This window comes from Castanea sativa, chromosome 5 (genome assembly GCF_040712315.1).
Source record: "Castanea sativa cultivar Marrone di Chiusa Pesio chromosome 5, ASM4071231v1".
Lineage (NCBI taxonomy): Eukaryota > Viridiplantae > Streptophyta > Magnoliopsida > Fagales > Fagaceae > Castanea > Castanea sativa.
In genome coordinates this window covers 3154099-3177367 of record NC_134017.1, presented here as the reverse complement: position 1 = coordinate 3177367, position 23269 = coordinate 3154099, and the positions used below count along the sequence as shown (strand labels likewise).

Genomic DNA, 23269 nt, shown 5'->3' with positions numbered 1-23269 from the left:
TGATTCCTATCAGGGACACATTTAAGGCCAGAGGGGACATTTTTGCTATCCCCCTCTCTTTCTCTCTCTAACATTTATACAAATATATCACTAAAACCTCTCTCTCTCTCTCTCTCTCTCTCTCTCTCTCTAAGAAGGCGTTGAGTATTTTGAGGCCAAATCAAGCTTCCTTCGTCGTCATAATGCAAACAAGAGCCCTAGCTCTTTAGCTATTTTTTCCTCAATATGTAATTGCCTCTTCCTTTCATAAAATGTTTTTTTCCCCTTTTTGTTTTTAGCCTTAAATACACGTATAATTCCATTTGTTGGCTAGGCACTAATTGACCAATGTCACCAACTTCCAAATTTCATTATTAGAATAGAATTTATATTTGGAGACAATCTCCAAAGCTAGGAACTACTAGCCTACTAGGCACTATATGTTCTTCTTCTTCTATTTTATAGAACCTTTTTTTTTTCTTTTTCTTTTTTGAGAAACATTGTTGAAACTATAAGTTCAGCTTCTTTGCTTTAGGAATATTGCGTAATGTCACTGCTAAATTTAAAGTCTACCCAAGGCTAACATCACTCAAATTATGGGTGAGTTTGGTTCAGCTTTTTGATATTATTATTTATTTTTTTGGGAAAAAATGGGGGTTTTAAAAAGTGAGATATGAAATTGAGCTTTTTGTAAAAGTTAAGTATTTGGTAAAAACTGTTAAAAAGTGTTTTTTGAAAAAGTTGAGTATTTGGCTAACACTTATAAAAATGGCAGTTTAAGAGGTAAATTACTAAAAAAGACAATGTATATATAAGAGAGTTTATTTCATATTTAAATCAACTACTTCATATACTTACAAAAAAAAAACTAATTAATAATAATAATAATAATAATAATAATAATAATAATAATAATAATAATAATAATAAGTGTTTTTTGTAAAAACTGAGTGTTTGGTAAAAAATGTTAAAAAGTGCTTTGGAAAAAGTTGAGTTTTTAGCTAGCACTTATAAAAGTGACAGTTTGAGGGGTAAATTACTAAATATATATATATATATATATAAAGGTTTTTATTTCATACTTAAATCAATCACTTCATATACTCCTTCTGTTCCAATTTGTTTGTTCTATTTGAAAAATTAAACTTTTTAAGGGAACATCATTTATTGTCTTATCTGCCTTATAAAAATATATAAATTTATAAAATTACCCTTAAATAAATTTTTCAACTTTTTTAAAAAGAATTATTCTTAATGAGGCAACTAAAAAGGTGACCCAATTAGATTGATTTTTTAAATATTTGTTAGTTTTTTTTTTCAAATAGTTTTGAAAATAAAATAAAAGTATAATAGGAATATTAGTAAATTAATTAATTTTATTTTTAGAAACATGACAATATTTTGAGACATCTCAAAATAAAATAGAGGACAAACAAATTGGGACAAATTAATAATAATAATAAATATGTGTTATTGGTATTATTTTAATAATGTTTATGTTTAGTTCTTTTTAATGTCATAGTTATTTATTATTACCATTAACGATTTTTTATCAATATTAATTAAATCTAAACAATTCATAACCAGTACTTGAGTACTTCCACAAATTATTGTTCTTTTACAACGCGTCAGTGGACAGTGGCTCTCTCTGTACTTTTTTTTTCGTACAATTGGACATTGTTTACCTCTCTACTCCATAGAACCCCAGCATAGAAACAATCATGAAAGTTAGACTCAATTGAATTGCATTTTTGGGAGTTGCAATATTCAATATTTAAGGATCAAATAATCGGATTTGGACTAGGTGCAATACCTAGGGTATTGCAACTAGTGCAATTCACTCCTTTTCTCTCAGAATTTTTTTTTACTTTTTTAACTTTAACTCTTTAACTCTCTTTTAATATATTTTATTTAATTATTGAAATTGAAAGTTACTTTTTTAACTTTCAATCTCAGCCCTTGAATACAATTGCACCAGGTGCAATACCCTAGGTATTGCACCTGATCTGAATCCCAAATAATCAATATGTTTCCAATTTTCTACTTCAAATATCAAATTATTAGCTTTGAGAAATTTTCAATAAAGCCAAATAAGTTGATGGAGAGAGATCTTGAAATTCCCAACTTTAGTTTTTTCTTTGCTATTTTTTGGTAGAAAAAGAAAAGAAAAGAAAGAATTTACCAAGCACAATAATGTGATGCTTTTTCTTCACATATTCATAGTAAGATTTAATTAGTATGATCTACCATAAATATAAGAAGAAGAAGTATTACATCACCATACTTTGAAAAAACAACTAATAATTATTCAAGAAATATTATCTAAGTATTGACATCAAAATTTTCAAATTAACAGATTGTGTCGTTTCAATTTTATCTAATGTCTACAAAGGGATTTGATTACAGCATGTGATTCATGTTAAAGCAAATCATAGCAAGTCATATACATCTTGTACCCTACATCATCTTATTTTGTAGTCAAAAGTGCTGTGATGTTCCTAACAACAAAGTGAATGGCCAATTTTGAGAATTTTGGTGTGGTGTTATAATTTATAGGGTAAATTACAATGAACTACATTGGGTTTGAGGACATACCAAGCACATCAACAACTTGTTAAAAATGATAAATCTAATCCTTCAACATAAACGATGTTCATCTGTCGTTATTAACAAAGTTATCTAGCTCTCTCTCCCCTCTTTTTCTCTTCTCTTCTTTTTCTTAATTATCTCGTGAATGTGCTTGGTATTTTTTCAAACCTCAAGGTAGTTTACTGTAAGTTACCTAATTTATATATGCAGGTGTGCAAAGCAAAGTTTAGAAGCACACTGAGCAATCCCTTTCATTGCATAAAAACAACAATTTCGATGATAATATTGGCCCACATAGCTTTACATGCTGAATTTGCTCCATCATTCGAATAAAGATCTGCTGTTCTCTCGGAGCAAGAAGCATAGCTTGCTTTAATTTTGATGAAATGCTATTTTCTCAGATAACCAGCTATTATAATTGTTTTATGACTTTTATCCTTTAATGTAATGGTCACTTCCTTTTCTCATTTATTTTTATTTTCCTTTTAACTTTTATATTTTTTTTAGCAAAAATAAAAACACACACACACAGTTTCATTTGATGGCTAGGGACAAACTAAATGAATGTTATCAACATTCTAATAACTTAGAATATATTGATTTGATACTATTTGTATTAGGAGTGTGCATCCAACCCACCGACTTACTTATACTTAATATATGTTTAAAATAAATATTATATGTTTTTTTGTTAATTACTCTTTTATCCCACTCCCCGGTATAAAACAGAAACTCTAACCTATTTTCTTATTTCAGCTCTCAGTCTTTCACTTCTTTCTCTCCTTATATAGAATTTTTGTATGACGGTGCTACTACTTAAAAACTTTCAAAAAATGGTAGGGGCAACAAACAGTTGTAATACTGTTGCTATTCTATTTTTGCTTCTGAATTGGCTTGGGATAAAGCTATTTGATATAATTGAAATTCATCGTTGCACAACACACTGATATAATAGTTAAGTTATAATTGGAATTCATCGTAATCTCTTAAATAGCCTAAATTAATCTACTATATTCTTAATGTGAGATTTAATATATGTTCATTCAACACACCGATCTAATTCAATCCATTAATATCCAATGATATCACATTCAACACACTCATCCATCCATCTCTCTCTCTCTCTCAAACACAAAAGTCTTAACAAAAGGGTTTGGTGCAGGGGCGAAACCAAGATTTCTAATTTGGATGGCCGAGACTAAACTATCACATTGATTTAAAATTCAAAAAAAAAAAAAAAAAACTCAAACTACCACACTGTACATGCCACACAACCACACACACGTAAGTCTTAGATTTTTAAAGGGAGAAAGAGTGGATGAACTGGTGCACTTCCAAAAGAAGCCAATGCTAAAAGAGTAAAATTCAAAGCTAAAAAAAATGAATAGTGTGATTTGGTAAAGGACTAAAGGGGGAAAGAGACCGAACATGTGTAGCATGGTCCAATTATTTTCTTGTCGGGGCCAAGTCTTCATAAAATTCCATGGGAGATGCCCCGCCTGCACTTGATGCACTCATTCGTGTCATATGCTAACAAAGCTAACCCATACATTTTTGGGAATACACAAACTATTACAACATAGTTTTTATACATACCCCTTTTTAAACGAAGATCTTGACTTGAAATTACGATTTTAAATTTAAAAATTGTGACTTTAAATCATGAATTCAGTTTAAAATAGGTGGTATATAAAACTATATGTAACAACTTGTCTTCAACAATAATTACCTTAACTTAAAAATCAGTAAATCAGTCAATTTACGTGCAACCATTCAAGTACTGTACAATAGTGTTCCAGTTCTGTATAATGCCTTTATGAATTTGTTTTCTGTTATAATTGTACATTGTGTACCTCTCTACAGTCTACAGTTTATAGTCTTGAATTCTTGATAAGAATTCTTGAAAAGGGGCTGCGTTTTGCGTTTTGTGTTTCAAGCCTTCTTTTTTTTTTTTTTTTTTTTTTTTTCAGCCGCAGATGTTGACCATGTCTTCCGTGAACAGTGCACGAATGCACTGTTCACGAACCCACAAATTTCACTTTTCAGTTACTTTTTCATTAAAAATGGGTCTCGCGGTACTATTCACACATTTTAAAATTATTTTGCTACAGTATTTTCAGTTTTTAATTTTCAGTTTTCAGCAATAAGTTCTATCCAAACAAACCCTAAGAAAGGAGAGTTTGATTTTGGTACATGAAATTTCATCTGCAAGTTCCAATAGTCAATGGCTGAAATTTTAGGTATAAAATAATGGGCATTGTCGAATGATTATCTTTGAAGTCAAGATCCATGTTAAAGCTAAATCTTTTACAATTATTCTTTTTTGGATGTTATTAGTTCTTTTAACATTTTAAATTTAAAAAATGGACAAATTACATAGACCCCTAGCAACTTTCACTTTTTAAGTGGTTTCAAAATAAATCTCAACATTTAAAAAATATCAATTAAATTCTTGGACGTTTTTAAATTATTTCAATTCACTCATCGTAGTCTTTTTTTTTTTTTTTTTTGCTAAAATAAATTTACAAAAAAATTATGTCATTTTCAAAACACTTAAATGGCACATTATAACAAAAGGGGATGGAAGAACTACATTGAAGTACTAAATAAATTTAAATAACTGAGATTAATAAAATCAAAAGTAACATGATTGAATTGAATATTGGGCAAAATTAAGGATGTATATTGTAATTTAACATTTTTATTGGTAGGTAAATAGTGGGGAGTGAGGATTGTGTGGTTCGAACGACAGACATATGACACCATAAATAATGTCATTAGTGTTGAGCTACCCCTTGAACCCCCATAGAGTCATTGTTAGAGAAAACTATATAAGATAGTTATTTGGGCACTTAACATAAACATAATGTAATATTTTATTGCAAAATTAAATAAATAAATAAAACTCATAGATTAATCACATCGTTATTAAACTTTGTTTATTTGTTAGGAATTTTTTTTTTTTTTTTTGCGAAATTTGTTAGGAATATTTTAAGTTATCATGTAAACTTTTTTGGTGTAAAAAATATACATGTGATTCACATAGAAACATTTTTGGTTTTTAGATGAGTTATAATTAGAAATTACAATTTGTATGAATTTCATTTATATTTTGTTAATAACAACTCACTGAGGGAAGAAATTGAACTGCTTTAAAAAGTTCATAGTTTTAATTTATTTTAAAATCTAGAATTTTTAATTTAAAATTATCCTTGAACTGTAAGGGAAATCATTTAATATATATATATATATATATATATATATATATTTATATATATTATTGTGGTGGTGCTTCTCCCAACAAAGTGAGTACGTAATGGTCAGCTTTGAGACTTTGGGTGTGGTATTATAAATGACTTTTGCATCATATCCCAACAATGGTTGTTGAATCTAAGTAACCCTTTCATTGCCATAATTTTTCAGATAAAGACATTAATTTCGAAGATAATATTAGCACCCATAGATTTAAACCAACTTGTGTTGAATTTTCTACATCATGTGGATTAAGAAGTGTTATTCTGTGAGAGCAAGAAGCAGACGCAACTATCATTTGGGTTAATATTAATGTGAATTGCATTCATTGGGCTATTCCCAATTGGAGACAAAGTCACTGTTTTTGTTTCTTTTGATTGGAAACAGAAAATCATAGAAAAGTTAAAAAAAAAAAAAAAAGCATAGGACCCTACATGTCATGTTTTTAAATGACTGAATAGAAAATATGACCTACAATGATCATTCTACTTTTGACGTCATCAGTTGAAGAATTTTGGGCCACTATTATGTAATCAAACACTGTGTGTGTTTTTATAATGTTTTCAGCCATTAATAATACACTATGGTTAATTATACATGATTGCATTCTCCTAGTAATGTAAATCTTACGTTGTAAACCAAATAAATGTATATAATGTTGTCCACATTTGCAAAAAAGTATAAACTAAGAATTTGTTTAGTTTACAATGTAAGATTTACATTGCTAGTACAATATAAACTAAAAATTTCCCATAAAATTTATCTTTTAGATTTGCTATAAACAAATCCATGGCTTATTTCAGGCATAACTGTAATTTTGTCTGACTTATTTTTTAAACAATAAATTAATAAAAATAAGTTATACCAACCAATATTTTTCTCTAGATGTACCAACCAACGTATTAATATCTTGCTGCTCAAATTTTTCGAATTCTAAAGGTATGCGTTAAAAATATCAAAATATGTCAAATGAGTTAAGACCCTAGCCAATTGGCTCCACTTGAGACCATGTAAACAAGACGATGAGATCTTAAATCGTGGTGGTGAGATAACTTATTGAATTCTAACGCGTGACACACGTTACCATATAATCAAATAAGGATTGAAAATTTTGTCTGTCTTTGTTCATGTAGGTTCAAGTCACTAAGGATTTATTTAATTGAAGCATGATGCATGCTTAGACCAATTGGGTGTGGGGGGCAAGCTCATCTATTTTCACATTATGAATTACATTAAAGAAATCTTAATCATGTACATAGACCAAGTGGGAGAGCCCATCTATTCACATTGAAATTTGACATCTGAGCTACCTAATCCTCAACTTGAAATTGGGCTAAACTATTTTCAAAATAGCTCTCAAGACTATTCAGAGTGAAAAAAGTCCTTGGATGAACCTTTACCATGTAGCTTTTCACTGATAATTGTACACAGAGAAGAGAGCACTGACCAATTGCATGTGGTTGCTGAAGCATAATAGAGCCCAAATTATGAAAGGCTGAAGCAGAAGGTGACCCGTTCCTGACAAATAAGGCTGGCCATGGACGGTGAATCATTTCATCGAACACTTTCCGCACAAAAAAAGCAAGAAGAACACATCCAAAAAAAAAATTTACAGAATCTTTTCATGGGCCAAAATAACAATCAATCAACACCTTTTAAATGTGAAGTTGCACAAGAGAGCCCAAACAATATTTGGCAGCATTTCACGTGAAAGATGTCTCTGTGGTTGTTAGACTGTTTGTTTCATTAATAAAATAAAAAAAAATTGAATTGAATAAGAGACTTTACTTTTTATACCAAAAATTAATTTCTATACTGATGTAATAATAAAAGATAGTTACCGAATTGCCACCAGTATTATTGTTGAATTCTAGGCCCTAAGAGATGAGTCCAAATCTTCTGTCCCACTTTTCCTGCTCCACTCTATACTTTACCAATAAAAATTTGCCACGTGTCCACCTAATTAATTAAATACTACTATTAATTAATAACGGTAGCATTAATAAGTCAATAATTATAGTATTTAATTAATTAGGTGAACACGTGGCAAGTTTTTATTGGTAGAGTATAGAGTGGAGCAGGAAAAGTGGGACAGAAGATTTGGACTCGAGATGGCTCATCCTTGCATCACAATTAGGCATCACCCACTTGGCAGTGGAGCTGGATGCCAAGGTGATTGTTGGCCTGGTCCTCTCCAAAAAATCCCCTAATAATTCATACTCCTCGCTTTTGAATGACTGCAGGTACCTCCTAGATCAGTTCCAACAGGTCAAGATCAACCATGTGTACCTCCCGCTACTAAATTAAGTGTAATTATGAACTCTAATGCTCATGGCCTGCATTCCCTAAGGTTTTTAGCCACTACTTCGCCTTTCATGACTAGTTAATGTTATGCACTATCCTTTTAACCATTATATATATATATATATATATATATATATATATATATATATATATATATATATATATATATGCATCGGATACATTTACAAATAAATATAATTAAATGTGTATTATAATTTTACTAAGTTTATATATAATGTTTGTATATTTGAAAATATAAAATAGCTACTAATAAAATAAATATAATTTATTTGAAAAAAAAAATCATTTCAAATTGTTATCTATGAAATTCTCAATTTTAGTTTATCCAACCACTATTTGTATAATAATAATAATAATAATAATAATAATAATCAATGATAGCATTTTTTTAAGGTTTATTAGATTTTATAATTTTCTCACTTTTTCATTTTATAGAAAGTTTCAATTTATGACATTTACTTTTTATGATAGCTCTTTATTATCAAACCAAGACATCAATTAATTTTTGGCGTAGGAGGGGATTGAACCTTAGATCTCTTACTCAATTATCAAGGACTTTACAAGTTGAGTTTACTGGAACTCATATAAGTAGTGTATATGAGTCCAATGATTCCTAGAAAGCACAAATTACATAGCCAATAATTTCTACAAATGAATTTTTTATATCAATTTTAAATGCTGTTTGACATGTAAGTTGAACAATGTTGTTCTTATTCTTTACAACAGGGAATACAATTTTTTTAACAACTTTCTAATGTTATTAGAGCAATGTTATATTTATATATATAAATTATTTTCAGGATTGTTTGGGTGACATTTTGAACAAATTAAGCAATATTGGATTGGACTACAGGGTGAAAATTTTGGGCTGCAAAATAATGCTCATTTCTCAGGGCTTTTCTCAAGAGAACTTGAAAGTTGAGTCCAATTTGGCCCATCGGCCAATCCTAGTTGAAATAATAACATTGGACCATCAAACAACCAATTAGCTGAACTTATGGCCCAGGCCCCAGATGGTGTGTGGACTTCTTAGTCTGACTTTGTCTTGGAATTGCAAAAGCTACATTCAAATACTGTCTAATAATGGACCAAAAGAATAAAAACCAACAAACTTTCCAATCCTTAAAATAAAAAAAAATAGAAAATAAAAAATCAACTTTATTTGTTTAACCAAAGTTATGCTATGAGCTTTATTGCATATAAGTTAAACTGAGACTACGAAATACATATGAGAAGCTATATGCATATTCTTGTATCTAGACAAAATCATGTGATACTAAAAAATCTAATAGACTACCTAAGTTGATAAATGTGGCCAATTAAAGTGAGTCTCAATCCCCTTCATATTGACACACTATTTGGTATCCCTCTACATGTTACTCCAGGTCCTGAAGTAGGTGCAAGTAGCTCATATGGTAACACACCAGCTCCACATCGATTCCTCAAGTTAGTATCAAGGTTCTTCCTGTCAATCTCCTCCTCTATCCGTCTCAATTCGGCAGAGAATTTGTAAAATGCATCGATGATTTCAGTGTCACTGGTCCAAACAGATGATTGTTGTCTCTCCCCTAGGTACTCCTCATCAGGGGAGTGTGTCGAAAGATTATCAACCATAGCCATGTACTTTGTAGCTTGTAGTACACTAGGCATTGCTGAGAGGTAATACTTTTGAGGATCAGCTAGGAAAATAGCATACTCAGGTTCATTTTCTTCAGGTATCAATCTTCTCATTAGGGGTGGACGGCTTGGTACATATCCACCATATGGGTACTGACCAAAATTAAGTGCAGCATGTTGTGCTGAAGCTAGCCAAACAAGGGTTGTGAGGACTGAGACTAGATTATCAGCATTGTCCAATGTGGGCCACCAGCTTTCCTGGCTTAGATCACCATGGCCCACATTGACAGAATCATAGTACCAAGCTTGTAGCTCTTTGTCATTGCAAATTAGGCTTGAATTTGGGTAGTAGTGGTTCACATAGGTGTGAACCCAGTTCTCGATTGCAGACCATATTTGGAGCCCATCAGTGGCATATGGGTAGTCTTCAAGTAGGAGTTTTAGACCATGTGGTTGTGTTGGGTCAGGAACTGCCATACCCCTATATATAATGAATAAAAGAGTTCCCATTATATTCATACACATCAAATGAAAACAAACATAAATAGAAGCACATATATTACATAGGGGTAAAAGTTAGCTATAGTTCCATAAGTAGTGTACCTTAGCTTCTTCAATTAAATTCAATCATGTAGCTATATTGACCAACGTAGGATAAAAGATAGTATCCTTCCTAAGGACAATTAAATTCAATTGTGTGGCTCATTAGCCAATATACTGTACAATTGAATTTAATTAGGGAACTTAAGGTACAACACATTAGGAACTGTCTAAATTTTGCCCTATCCCTCACATAAAGTAACTCATGAATACCTGCGGATGAGATCAGCAGGAAGGCTTTCCATGTCAAAGCGCCAAGAGCTTTTATATGCAGCAGCACTAATCTCCATAGCATATTGACCAGGAGTGAAGCAAGACTCAATAACACCATCACCATTGATTAGTTTTTGCCGGGCCACGGCATTGATTTCCATTGTATATCTCATGTGAGGGTCTAAAAGCTTGAAAATAGGGTGCATTGCACTCATTTGCCTATGTGTAGCTAGTATAAACGGTTCCAAGCATGCATGTGTCCGCAACCTATACAAAGTTAGCACACAATTGCATTACTTTTAGTCACACAAAAACTTATATATGATGATTCTAAAACAAATTTAGACAAATTGGTACGTCTTGTATAATTATAGTCTCAAAAACTCATACTTACCAATGGTTAACAAGTTGGTGTACCCCTGCATCATTGGAGCTCACATGAGCCTTGGCAAGCTGCCACAACCAATTGGTAGTAGCATCAACAGCTGGTCTGACAACACGTTTAGAGCAAGAACTTGGTCCTGATGGTGGAAGGCTAAGTTCTATAGCAATGGGCTTAAGAGTCCCAAGAGAGGTCAAGAAAAATATGGTACGAGTTGCATAAGCTTTTCGGCCATCAAGGGCATTAATACGTTCAAGAAACGGAAGATAAGCATCATGGTGATCCAATATAAACAGCTTGTTTTCCTCCAATGCCTGTCAAGAAAGAATGAAAAATATCAGCAATTTAAGAACAGAAATAAAGTCATGTATATTTAGGACCTTGCATGCATATACCATGATTAAAAACATGTAAATAACAACAATATGATGTGGTTACCTGTTGTACAGTCATGCCATTGAGATCGCCCAGAATGTGTTCTTCTTTAAGTGCAGACTCCTGGGGACCATAGATCTCAGGATCAAGCTTGCTTACAGGAGGGAACACTGTAAGCCTTTCAATACAAACTGGATTTATTCCTGCAATTGCTTGTCGGGCAAATTCATCATCTCGCAACCATGCAAACTTGTCCTCTGCACATGGGAAGTGAATATAAGAAAAATACTAAAGTTACTAACAATTTTAATATAAAGGTTTAAAAACTAAGGTGACAATGAATGTGATTGATGTCAGTTCAACAACATAATAAATAAATGTATGAATTACTTTGTAATTTGTTTTCTAAACATAATAATAATGGCTTTTGATTAACACATTTTGGCCATGCACTTTGCAAGTGAAAAAGATCCTTCTTGTTGGTGCCAAGGACAAATAATAAAGACTTAGTAGGCTAGTTGCATTTATTTATGCAAATATGCAATAGCTAGCTCTAGAGGAGCCAGAATATTTCTATTCATAATTCATTAGTCTGACTTCCAACAAACAAGCCATTAGAGGGAAAGATGACATGGTATGGGAGGTATAAAATTGAATAACCACTCCAACTTTTTTGGGTATCCAAAAAGGATCAAATTATTAACAAATCTAGAAAATTATAGATAGTATACTCACTGGAAAGTATCTTGGGGGTGTCAAATTTGGTAATTCCCCTATTGGATTCTTGGATATTGCTGACCACCTTTGGCAGTGGGAGCTGCTTTACGAGTTCATCTTTCAACCCCAATTCAAGGAGGACACCTGCACTATAAAGGTTGTCAATGTCCAAAAATCCTTTGAACTCGTGGTTATTAGCCGAAATGCTGGCTTTCAAGGATGGGATTAAGTTGTGAAGCACTGCATTAAGCCTCCCAGCAGAAACTGTGTCTTGCTTTAACTCCTCAAATTGTTCATCTCTAGGCACATACATTGGGAATGGATTCTCAACCCTGCTTTCTGCATGCATATCTGTGGCACATGCAACATAAAGGAATTTTAGACCTTTACAAAGAGTAGACAAAGAAATTAACAAAAGTCAATTTCATTTGACATAATTTAGTTTTTATTTTTGTGCTTATATGTAATGTAAGCACCAAGCCTAATCAATACAATTCTATTGTATTGTCACAAAAATATAGAAAGCTTTAACTTTAATGTAGCACAAATAGCATTAGGCACCCACAGAAGCTATGCCTGAAAATTGAGAGCTATATGTCTAGCTCCACACAAAAATTCACAACTTTGTTGTCAACTGTTGAGGTAGCTAGCACATTGTGACTTGTGTACTAAAGAAGTGATGTTACACCAATCACAACTTGCTACCTCAATAAGTCTTTAGCATTGGTCAACTATGAAAATGAGATATAATGCTCACCAGTATCAGTAGGAAGGCGGCCAGTGCGACATCGTCTAGGATATGGAATTTTTTCACCTCCAAGAGTTGGCCTAGCAAGATCAATTGCCTTGTCTGGATTGCCCAAATCATTGTACACATCAAAATCATATACCCTGTCAGATAATTTTCTGACTCCTGTACCATCACCCCTTATATCTCTAAGCTCTTTCTCTCTTAATGATCTAAGCCCACGAGGCGTTTCATTTGGTAGATATGGCTGTTCAGATAATATAATCACAAAAGGGTGTTAAAGTCGAACTTACAACCAAAAAAAAAAAATCATACAAAGAAAAAAATCAGAGAGGAAAAGGGATGGTTATTTCATATATTTTTTTATTTGTCAGACATGTTCAACTTCCATCATATCTGGCTTATGAGTTATGATGGGCTTATTATTCCCCCCCATCCCAAAAAACAAAAAAACAAAACAAAACAAATTTAATGCTCACTTGGTAGTGAGTAGGCTCAGTTTTGGACCCAGAGCCAATTCCAGGAGTGGCCCATTAGCTACATACTGAATATTTTTTATTTGATCCACAAAACCAAAAAAAAAAAAAAAAAAACTTTCCCACTTTAGAGTTTGGACTTCCCTATAGAAAAGAAAAAAAAAAAAATTTGAATTCTTCTTTGTCTATACTATGCGCGCGTTTGCCAACAGACGTTTGTGCGTTTTGTGTTTTTTTTGCTAGTCCCATAACACTGTTTATGGACCAGTCAACTTATGAAAAATGCAGCAACAATGTTTTGTTTTTTAAAAATTATTTTATTACAGTATTTTCAACAATAAATTTTCAATTTTTAACAAAATAAGCGGTATTTAAACAGACTCTATTTATAAGAGTATATAGCACACTCTTCTACTAATTTATATTTTCAAAACAAACTTATCAAAAAAATTAAAAATTAAAAATTTATGACACTATACAAAAAAAAAAAAAAAAAAAAAAAAAAAAAAAGGCCCTGGCATAGATCTTAAAACCAAATAAGGGCCCAAATCAACTATACCATGCAATACTTTGAAAATTTAAAATAAATAAATAAAAATTAGGTTGAACAGATATATTTTAATGGTAAGTAAAATTCAATAACAGTCTAATTCCAATCGTTGTTTACCAAAAAAAAAATTCAATAACAGTACGATAGAGATTATTCTCTATTCAACTTCTTGGACCAAAGAAATTAGAGAAATATTCAACCTCTTATACTGTGCACTTGGAGGACCATGTCAACACCTACATCTAGCACTGTATAATTTCTCCTTATAAAAGGATTCAAAAGTTAAATTTGGTATCACTGAGGGTGGGGGTGCAGTCTTTATTGAATTTACTCCGAAGTGATTTGGGGTGGATGTCAATAAATTGAATACCGAGCACATAGCAGGTAGAATGTTATTATAGTAATACTCAGATATTTAGGTTGGTTGCTATTATGATAATACTCAGATAGAGATAAGAAAGTTGCTCAATCACCCCATCTATCATTTTTTATTATTAAAAAAAAAAACTACTTATGATTTTGACCTTTGTTGTTTTGAACAGTTGACTTGCTTTGTCAGAGATTCAAAGACTCATTCAAAGGAAAAAAAAAAAAAGAGACATTTTTTAAACCTTATTTGAGAAGAATATCCTCTTTTCTGGATGATCTTTCCTGGATTGCACCCATGAGTTGCAAGGGAAGTGGACTGGACCAAATGCAAATCCTTCAATGGTAATAGTCTCCAAAAAAAACTCCATCTGATGGTTGTTGCTCACTGTGATTGCTCCAGGCACACCAAAATTAGAGTCCAACAAAAACTCAGCTGTGTAATTAACCCTCTCAGCTTTGAGATTTGATTTCTTTGACCAGTCTTTTAGCGCAGCATCATTGCTTTTCCTTGGAGCCTTAGTTTCTTTAACACACAAAAATATAACCATTTCAGAACTAAAATCGAAAAGAATATAGTACTAACACTAACACACATAATAACATCAACCCAGTAAAGAAGAAAGATTGAATTAATATGATTGTCAAAATGATCTCAACTTTGAGAACCCAAAAGAGGAAAGAAATTGAAACCCCATTAGAGAATTAGATCCTTTATTCCAAAATTAGAGAAAAAAGACTGAAATTTGAATTACCCAGAAGAAAAAATTTTAAGTGACAAAAATTGTACTAGTCTTTTTAGACAATAATATATATTGTCTGACACAACCAGAGTAAGAAATAGGCTTACTTGGATCAATTTCAGTGCTAACTAGTTGCAGAACAATATTCCTCCCAATCTTATCAGTCAAAGAATCCAAATGCTTCACAAATTTATCTTTGAAGTCCTGCTTGTTCTTATTCCTCACTGTCACAACAGCTCTCACCTTAAACTTCTCTGCTTTCTTTGCAGGCACAGACACAACAGGCACAGACTTCACCAAATCTTCACTCACAGCAGCCACCACAGGACCCTTCACAACCTTCCTCAAAGGCACTACTGCCCTCCTTTTCTCCAAATGTTTAACCAAAAGCATGTTGTTGTTCTTACCATGATTCAGAAACACTTTTGTTGTTGAAACAAATGAAGACCTCTCAATCATGGAACCACCCATGATTTCTTTTCCCATGGCCATCTTGTTTTTTCACTTCAAAAAAGTCTTTGTGATTCTTTTTTTTTTTGTTTTTTTGAGAAGCTTATGTGATTCTTTATCTCTCAAAAAACGCTCTCTTTCTACAGTTTTTAATCTGTCTTTCTGCTTGTTGCAACACAAAAGAAAGATGGTTTGTGTTGTTCGAGTGTATCTCTCGCTTTTTATTGCTTTATATGAATGGTCAAAGAAAGTAATATATATATATATATATATATATATATATGTGTTGTTCGAGTGTATCTCTCGCTTTTTATTGCTTTATATGAATGGTCAAAGAAAGTAATATATATATATATATATATATATATATATATATATAAATGATGAAAAAATTAAGAAGTGGCTGTTATGGTCCTTGTGGATGTCACAGTCCTCACACGTTTTATCAAAATTTGTGCTAGTTGAAAGTAGTAGTAATAATACGTACACACACAACAACAAAATGATGAGTTTTTTTTTTTTGATAGGATACAAAATGATGAGTTGTTAAGGTTGAATTGGTTGTCAGGGCCTGAAAGTAAAATTATTTTTTTACCTACTATTAAATGTGGATATTGTTTATTTTACTAAAAATTAAAAATAAAATAAAATAAATTACTATTCATGCGCATAGTACTGTTCATAAGCCTTATTGCACCGTTCATGAGATATGAACAGTGCAAGAGGCACTGGAATTTAAAAAAAAAAAGAAGCCAAAAATGCAGAAAACGCCAGACTCATGGAGTATCCAAATGGAGCTTTAAGTACTAATAATTTGCAATATTAGCAAGTGTCAAATTTTTTTTGTTACAAATAGTCTCTTTTAAAAAAAAGAATTTATATTTTAGAGTTCGGACCAATGGCAATAATTCTAGAATTATACATTTTCACACACTTTCTTCCAACTCTTTTATGTGGTTAATTGTGAGTGATAAAAAAAAATTATGAACAATGGTATAGTAAAGTTTGTGGTCGTAGAATCACTTGATCAACTATGGCTGCTGAGAGTCAAGCAAATTTCGGATTTTCTAGTAAAAGACGCGGTGTGGGGAAGTCAGGGAGAAGGTGGGCTTGATATGTTGAAAGGGCAAGTGTTGTCTCCATCTTTTGCATAAATTACAAGGCACCTTATCCCTTCGATTCAAAGTGTCGATTTTGAAATTTGCTTACCTTTCCTAACTTATTTGCATAATGTTTATCAAAAGATATAATTTTTAATAACTTTTATGTTAAATATGTTATAAAAAGCAACAACAGAAAAAAAAAAATATTTCAACAAAACTTAAAGCTAGATTACTTGCAAAAAGACTTAAGACAAAAAGAAAAATGTTACACAAAGTCAAATAGGCTTAAGAAACAATATTTTTGGTCTTTTGTAATTAATGGATTATAAAAGTGATGTTAATAGTAAATGCTTGTAAAAGTGAAGATGAATTAGATAAAAATGATTATGTTCCGATCAAAATAGGTTAATAATTGTGATATTAAGATTTTTTATTTTTCATTTTTTATATTTAACAAAGCTTCATTAGATTTCATTGAATTTTTTTTTTTAAAAGGATAAATTTGAGTGTAGGAGATATAAGATCTTTGATTTAGTTGAAGTGATTATTATTCTCCAAGGTAGATAATATATACAACATATAGTTTATTGGATGGTCACTTAGTGCTCCAACATATAGCATAACTGTATGTGAAATATGGAAATAGACTTACGTTATAATTAATTAATTATAAGTAAAATGATAGCAAATATAATCTTAAAATTTCTGTGACCTCAAACCTTAAAGGTGTGAGATAAAAACACTTAATAATATAACATAAAATTGTCTGTCTTCTCTTGCTATAATAACCCATTATATCTTTAACGAACATTTTAAGTTTAAAACTTACAATATCTTATAAAAATATAAAATAAAAAAAAATAAAAAAAATAAAAAGAGGAGAGAAATCAAATATCTAATGTTAAGTGATGAAAAGATGAGTAGCGATTGATGTCTCTAGATGAAATTACTATTATCATTGCTTTTCAAAACTAAAGGTCCAAATCTAATACATTTATCTAGGATGACATAGTATCAAAATTCAAATATGCTGACAAATGAATAATTTTGATTCTAAGATTCGTCATTCCAATTAAAGGGTTTTATATCTTTTCTAAACTAAATTACATTGTACACTAATCTTATAATTGTTTACCACAACTCCATGATCAAGTTCATGCATTTTATTTTGTAAAGATTAAATAATTTAAAATGACCCAAATGCTTGTGGTTCAATAGTGTTTCTTAGTTTTTTTTTTTTGAGGAAAAAAAAAAAAGCACGTTTGAATTTTCTATCCCCACTTAAACTATTAAAAAAAAAACAACTACAACAACAAAAACTACAAAATACCCTTTAATCTTAAATGCAATCTTGGCCATACTATTGGCCATCCATGGCAATATCAAGTGCAGTATTGGTCCTGTTGGAGCACTTTGATCAGTTGTCACTTCCATGCATTTACATACAGTTGAAGCTACTTAAAGGCAGCATAAAATCCACAGAATATTGAGTGGGCGTGAAGCATCTACATCTTCCAATTAGACCCACAAATTAAGGCAGATGGTAGTTTGGTAGATATGAATATTTTGTCTCCAATGGATTTGATTCATGAGATACAACTGCAATAAATTTAGAGGTACCAAAATTTTCACAATTTTTTTAGGTTAAAATGAAAATTGCACCCTTTAAGTTTGATTTAAATTCATTTTAATTCTCTAACTTTACTTTCGTTCAATTAAGTTCTTTAAATTTCAAATTTATTCAATTTAGATCTTTCATCCAATTTCATTGAAATATTTCCATTAAAAAAATATTTTTCTCACATGAAAAAAAATCTTTAAAATTAATAAAAATATTTAATAGTTTTTTTCAGTGAAAATTTTTTTTCAAATTTTTTTTCATCAATTAATTTTATACTTAACATCAATTTTTCTAAACGGAATTGGACAAAATGTTTGAATTGAATAAATATGAAACATAGAGAACTTAATTGAACTAAAATAAATTAATTTCACTTTAGCCTTTTTTTTCTTACAATTGTTGACATAATTTTTTTAATTGATGCATAATAAAATAGGTCATTTGTGAACCATATAAAAGTGATGTTACTCCAAAGTCCAAACACAATTTACCAACTTAACAAAATGTGAAAATATTTATAAAAAAAAAAATGCTATCCGGAGAGCAAGGCTAGCTAGAACACTTAGCAATAAGGCCCTCAAAACTTTGTGTCATAATTAGAATAATTATTATTTTAACCTCATATTTAAGATGTTTTGACAAAATTAATATTAATAGAATATGCAAGAAAATTGATTATGCTAATAAAATAAAAAAATATTTATGTGTAAGTAGTGCGATTGATTAAGGCTTTGTTTGGGATTTGTGATTGATTAATAGAATAATTATTTTGCTGAAACTTAAACTGTAAATAGTACAGTGAGACTCATGAATAGTACTAAAAAGTGCAATAACACTTATGAATAGTAGCAAAAATAAAGATATAGAAAGATACATTGACATAAAAACATTAAAAAAATTAGTTTTTTTTATGTGTTAAGAAATAAAATATTTTATTTAGTTAATCAATCACACTAGATGCTAAAGCTAGATGTTACATATAAAAACTAAATAAAACTAGTTGAACTAGATGCTAAAGCTATCGTTGATGTGCTTGGAAATCCTCAATATGTAAATAATGTCATCTCCCCTGTTTTGGATGATTGCAGGCTGTTGATGACTCGCTTCTAGCAGATTCGGTTTCAGAGCTTCGGGCAAGCTAACTAGATTGAACGTTGTTGATTCTTTTGAAAATGATTTTAACGGCATGTGCTTTAACATGTTTTGTCCTGAACCTGCTTTTTAATTTGTTTGAATGAATCCTCTTTTACTAAAAAAAAAAAAAAGAAAACATTAAAAAATATTTTTAAAAGGTGGATATAATGTAATTGGCATAATAGTAAGTGGAGGACAAGTTTTGTCACATTTTTGGTAGTGGAAACTGGAAAGGTAAAAATATGGAGCAAATTTAAAGCGTGCTGGAATTCATTTTGTGGCCAAAAAAAAAAATCTGTAAAGCTCAGATCGTATCATTGTTCAAATGCCACCAGTTTGGTCATTGGTGGCCAAAAAAGTTCCCTAGACAAGAACATTCCACTTTGCTTTTTCCAAAGTGGACTATAAAATTATAAAAGTCTTAAACTATTGCCTAAACTCAATTTTGTAAAGTAATCATCTATAAATCCGTCCAACCAATTACAATTACAATTACAATTACTCTTTTTTCTTTTTTAGAATCAATTATTCGATCATTTCAAGTAACACTTCGGCTGTATTTGTCTATTAATGGGTTCTAATCCATGCAATGAGGCAAAATGTGAAGTGAAATAAAATGACTTTTCTACATCTAAACAAATAAAATGACTTTTCTTTTAAGTCGAGAAAACCTAAATCAAGTCAAATTAGGAATTTGGACAATTTTTAACAAGATCAAGCTATAAATGAACTCACCTAAGATTTCCCTCATTAAGTCTTTTAGGCATTGATCCCTTAGCGAGTTCGGATTATTATTCAAATGGGATTTCCACAACTAGCCTTTTCCATGCCCATTTTTGCTTAACAAATAATAGGGGCAATTGGGAAGGAAATCAATTGCATTGATATAAGAAAATGAACTCTGATATATGGTCCAAGTCAATGACAAGAGTAAAATATGTCTTTTCATTTTGAGTTTCCTACTTCATATCTTTTGCCAAATTTTATTTCTTAGGCCTTTGTGAAGGTACATGCTCTACCTATAGCTAATTAATTACTGTTTGATTCTTACATTTTAGGCTGCGATTGGACCTGAGTTTTGCGCGTTGAAGTTGTATTTGTGTTTTTTGGCTGGTCCCATGACACTATTCATGAACTAATCAAAGCACAAAAACACATGAATAATGTTCGTGAATAGTATTTTGCTTTTTAAAAAATATTTTGCTATAGTGTTTTCAGTAATAAGTTTGTAATTTTCAGCAAGTAAGCAGTATCTAAACGGATCCTTAATGTCCTTATGTCCTACCAAATGAATTGAATAGGATTTTTCCCCTTTACAACCACAGGGGATGAACCTTTTTTTGAGAAACTAGGGGATGAACCTAGATAGACTCCATGATTGATAACAAGTTTTTTTTTTTTTTGGGGGGGTTGGGGGGGGGGGGGGATTTTGTTGTTTTTATTCCTTATTTGATAACAAGAGACTTTACAATTGAGAGTTACTTTAAAAAAAACTATATTGATTTATAGAGTTTATGTAATAAAATTTGCAGTATTCTAGAATAACTCTTTAGTCAAAATTTTATAATTGAGCTCTTTCGCTTTTTTTTTTTTTTTTTGTGATAATATGTTTTCTAAAAAATAAGTTATCGAAACAAACAAAACGTTTATTACAAAACTCACATATGAAAATTTGTCATGAGAGGAAGATGCATGGTTGGCATACAACACGAGACATGCCTTGATTTCTTCTCATTTGTTAGAAAAAAAGAAATTGGCTTTTGATTTGGTAAGAGTTGGTGTTTGAGTTTGAGGTCGTATACCATGTAGAATATTCAACATCTTAAATCTTTTCTTCTTCTTCTTTGTCTTTTACCTATATAAAAATAGCGAATGTGTTCCCATTTTCCAAACCGAAACAGTGTCTTTGTCGAGCACCATGTTTCGTTGAGCATTCGGTCTTATTTACCAAAAACTCATTGTTTTACCAAAACAAAAGCTCACCGTTTTTTCTGCTCCCAAATGGTGTATTTTAAGTGAGCCAAAAAACTCAATTTTTTATGGACTACTAGTTTTAAAGCACATGAAAGGCATATATAAATCACTATTAGAAAATATTTATTACAAACAATATTATGATTGTATCACATCCTCCTTTAATTTAAAACTAATTTTATCTATATAATTTAGAATAGAGATGGGTTTTTTTTTTTTAATTAAAAAAAAAAACCAATAACTTATTCACAACAAAATCAGTTTTAAAGAATTTTCCCCAAGTGGATGCTAGAAGTAAAATCATGAGTCTATAATTTAGATTTTGAAATAAATGAATATCATAATTTCTCTGCCAAAACAAATTGAGTAGTCACTACAATTGGAGTGAAGAAGAAGGAAAGCAACCTTATATGTCAAAACCACCAAACAAAAATCCACACAAATAATCATCTTATACATATATTTGGGTTAAGAGTGTAATTACAAGCGCTATTAGTTTTATTAGTGTATAATATATATTTTTCATATATGCATCCTCCTCTGACCAAGCTAGAATCAAGGACCATTATTGTATCTTTGATTTTAGTCTTATTAAGGATATTTTTCTATCGTGGGTTCTAGTTAACCCAACTGATGAAGTCTTTGATGGTTGTATAAGAGATCTGAGATCAAAGAAGTCAATACCGTACTAGAGGCTGTACCAGTTTGGCCACCGGTAGGATATATTTCAGATACCGGTCAATACCAGTGTACCGTTTCGGGTTTACTGCTATTTTATATATATTTAATACACACACACACAAAAAATCTCTATTTACACACACATACACACACAGACTCTCCAACTTTTAGTCTCATAAATATCTTCCATTTCAACTATTGTGTATTGATTGATACGGCAACCTAAAGATCAACTGGAGATTAGAATTTATGCAAGTAAAACAATTAAAAAGGAAGAAAATGAAACTCTTAATTCAAACATCAAATCCAAATTAAGTAAAAGAATTTGAAAGATTAAAGGTTAGGTGAAATAATGAAATTATCTACAAAATACTTTCATTATTGATTATTTTAGAGACAAAAACTGCCACAATTACAACAACATAAAAAAAAAACACAGCATTTTGTGTTTTGGTCCGGTACGGCCGGTATTTTTTCCGGTACAAAATAGAAGTGTACCGGTACCAGTGCACTGGCCTGTACAGTATGTACCGGTCGATACAGCCGGTAGTGGTACAGTATCAACCACCCTGTCTGAAATTCAATCTCCACCTACACAAAAAATAAATTGGTGTCTTAATCTAATGATAAAGAGCTATTATTAAAAGTATATGCCTTGGACATTAAGAATTAGTCTATTGTGACATATTTTTACACCACAAAAGAATTGCTTTTGTTTATGTACTGTTTTCTTATTGTGCCTCGTTAGACATTAAGAATTTTCATAATGAAACACTAAAAAGATGATTGATACGCACTTTTCTTCTGATGAATCTTTATTATCAAATTAATCTATTTTTAATAGTTAATACCATATATCAAATTATTGCACAAAGTCTTTCAATAAACCAAGCATGTGCCTTGGACGTGCAAGCAAAATTTGTTCATTAGGACCAAAGAATCAATGAAAACCATGGAATACGTTTAATATCTTATATTTGACCACCAACTATTAGAATTCGAGGAAAACCGAGGAATATGTCTAATATCTTATGTTTTTCCGCCAACTATTAACATTTGAGGGTCGTTGCTATTGACCAATCTCATTAGTCTTGACCCCAAAAAAGAGGTACAAAAGAAAATAATATAAGTGAAGGGTTCACATAGTTTGATAAAATTTCTTGATTATGTCAAACTCAATAATAATATGAAAGTGAAATTCTTGAATTATTATATGTTTTTGTTCAACCTTTTACTAAGGTTGAATATTTGAATAGGAAATTTGTTTAGCGGCGGTTCTAGGAATTTGTTTTAGGATGGTCACTAAGAAACTTAAATGATAAAAAAATTTAATAAAGAGACAATTTGAATATATCAACATCATAAAAAAAAACA

General features: G+C 30.9%; 1 protein-coding gene across 1 annotated transcript; it reads right to left on the bottom strand.

Moving 5' to 3' along the window:
• Nucleotides 1–9240: 9240 nt before the first annotated feature.
• Nucleotides 9241–15585, bottom strand: LOC142636509 (linoleate 13S-lipoxygenase 3-1, chloroplastic-like). Its single transcript, XM_075810760.1, has 8 exons — nucleotides 15040–15585; nucleotides 14435–14715; nucleotides 12807–13044; nucleotides 12068–12400; nucleotides 11396–11589; nucleotides 10970–11271; nucleotides 10576–10842; nucleotides 9241–10243 (listed from the first exon to the last, which is right to left on the bottom strand). Exons 1-8 carry the CDS (start codon nucleotides 15422–15424, stop codon nucleotides 9487–9489), a joined length of 2757 nt encoding a protein of 918 aa, XP_075666875.1. The 5' UTR covers nucleotides 15425–15585; the 3' UTR covers nucleotides 9241–9486.
• Nucleotides 15586–23269: the final 7684 nt, after the last annotated feature.

What these genes read in the sequence shown, in the direction of transcription:
- LOC142636509 (XM_075810760.1), bottom strand. Translation starts at nt 15,424, where the DNA reads ATGGCCATGGGAAAAGAAATCATGGGTGGTTCCATGATTGAGAGGTCT. An exon ending in TAGCACTGAAATTGATCCAA is followed by an intron (nt 14,716 to 15,039) that starts GTAAGCCTATTT and finishes TGTGTGTTAAAG; the next exon opens with AAACTAAGGCTCCAAGGAAA. An exon ending in CCTGCTGATCTCATCCGCAG is followed by an intron (nt 10,244 to 10,575) that starts GTATTCATGAGT and finishes CATTATATATAG; the next exon opens with GGGTATGGCAGTTCCTGACC.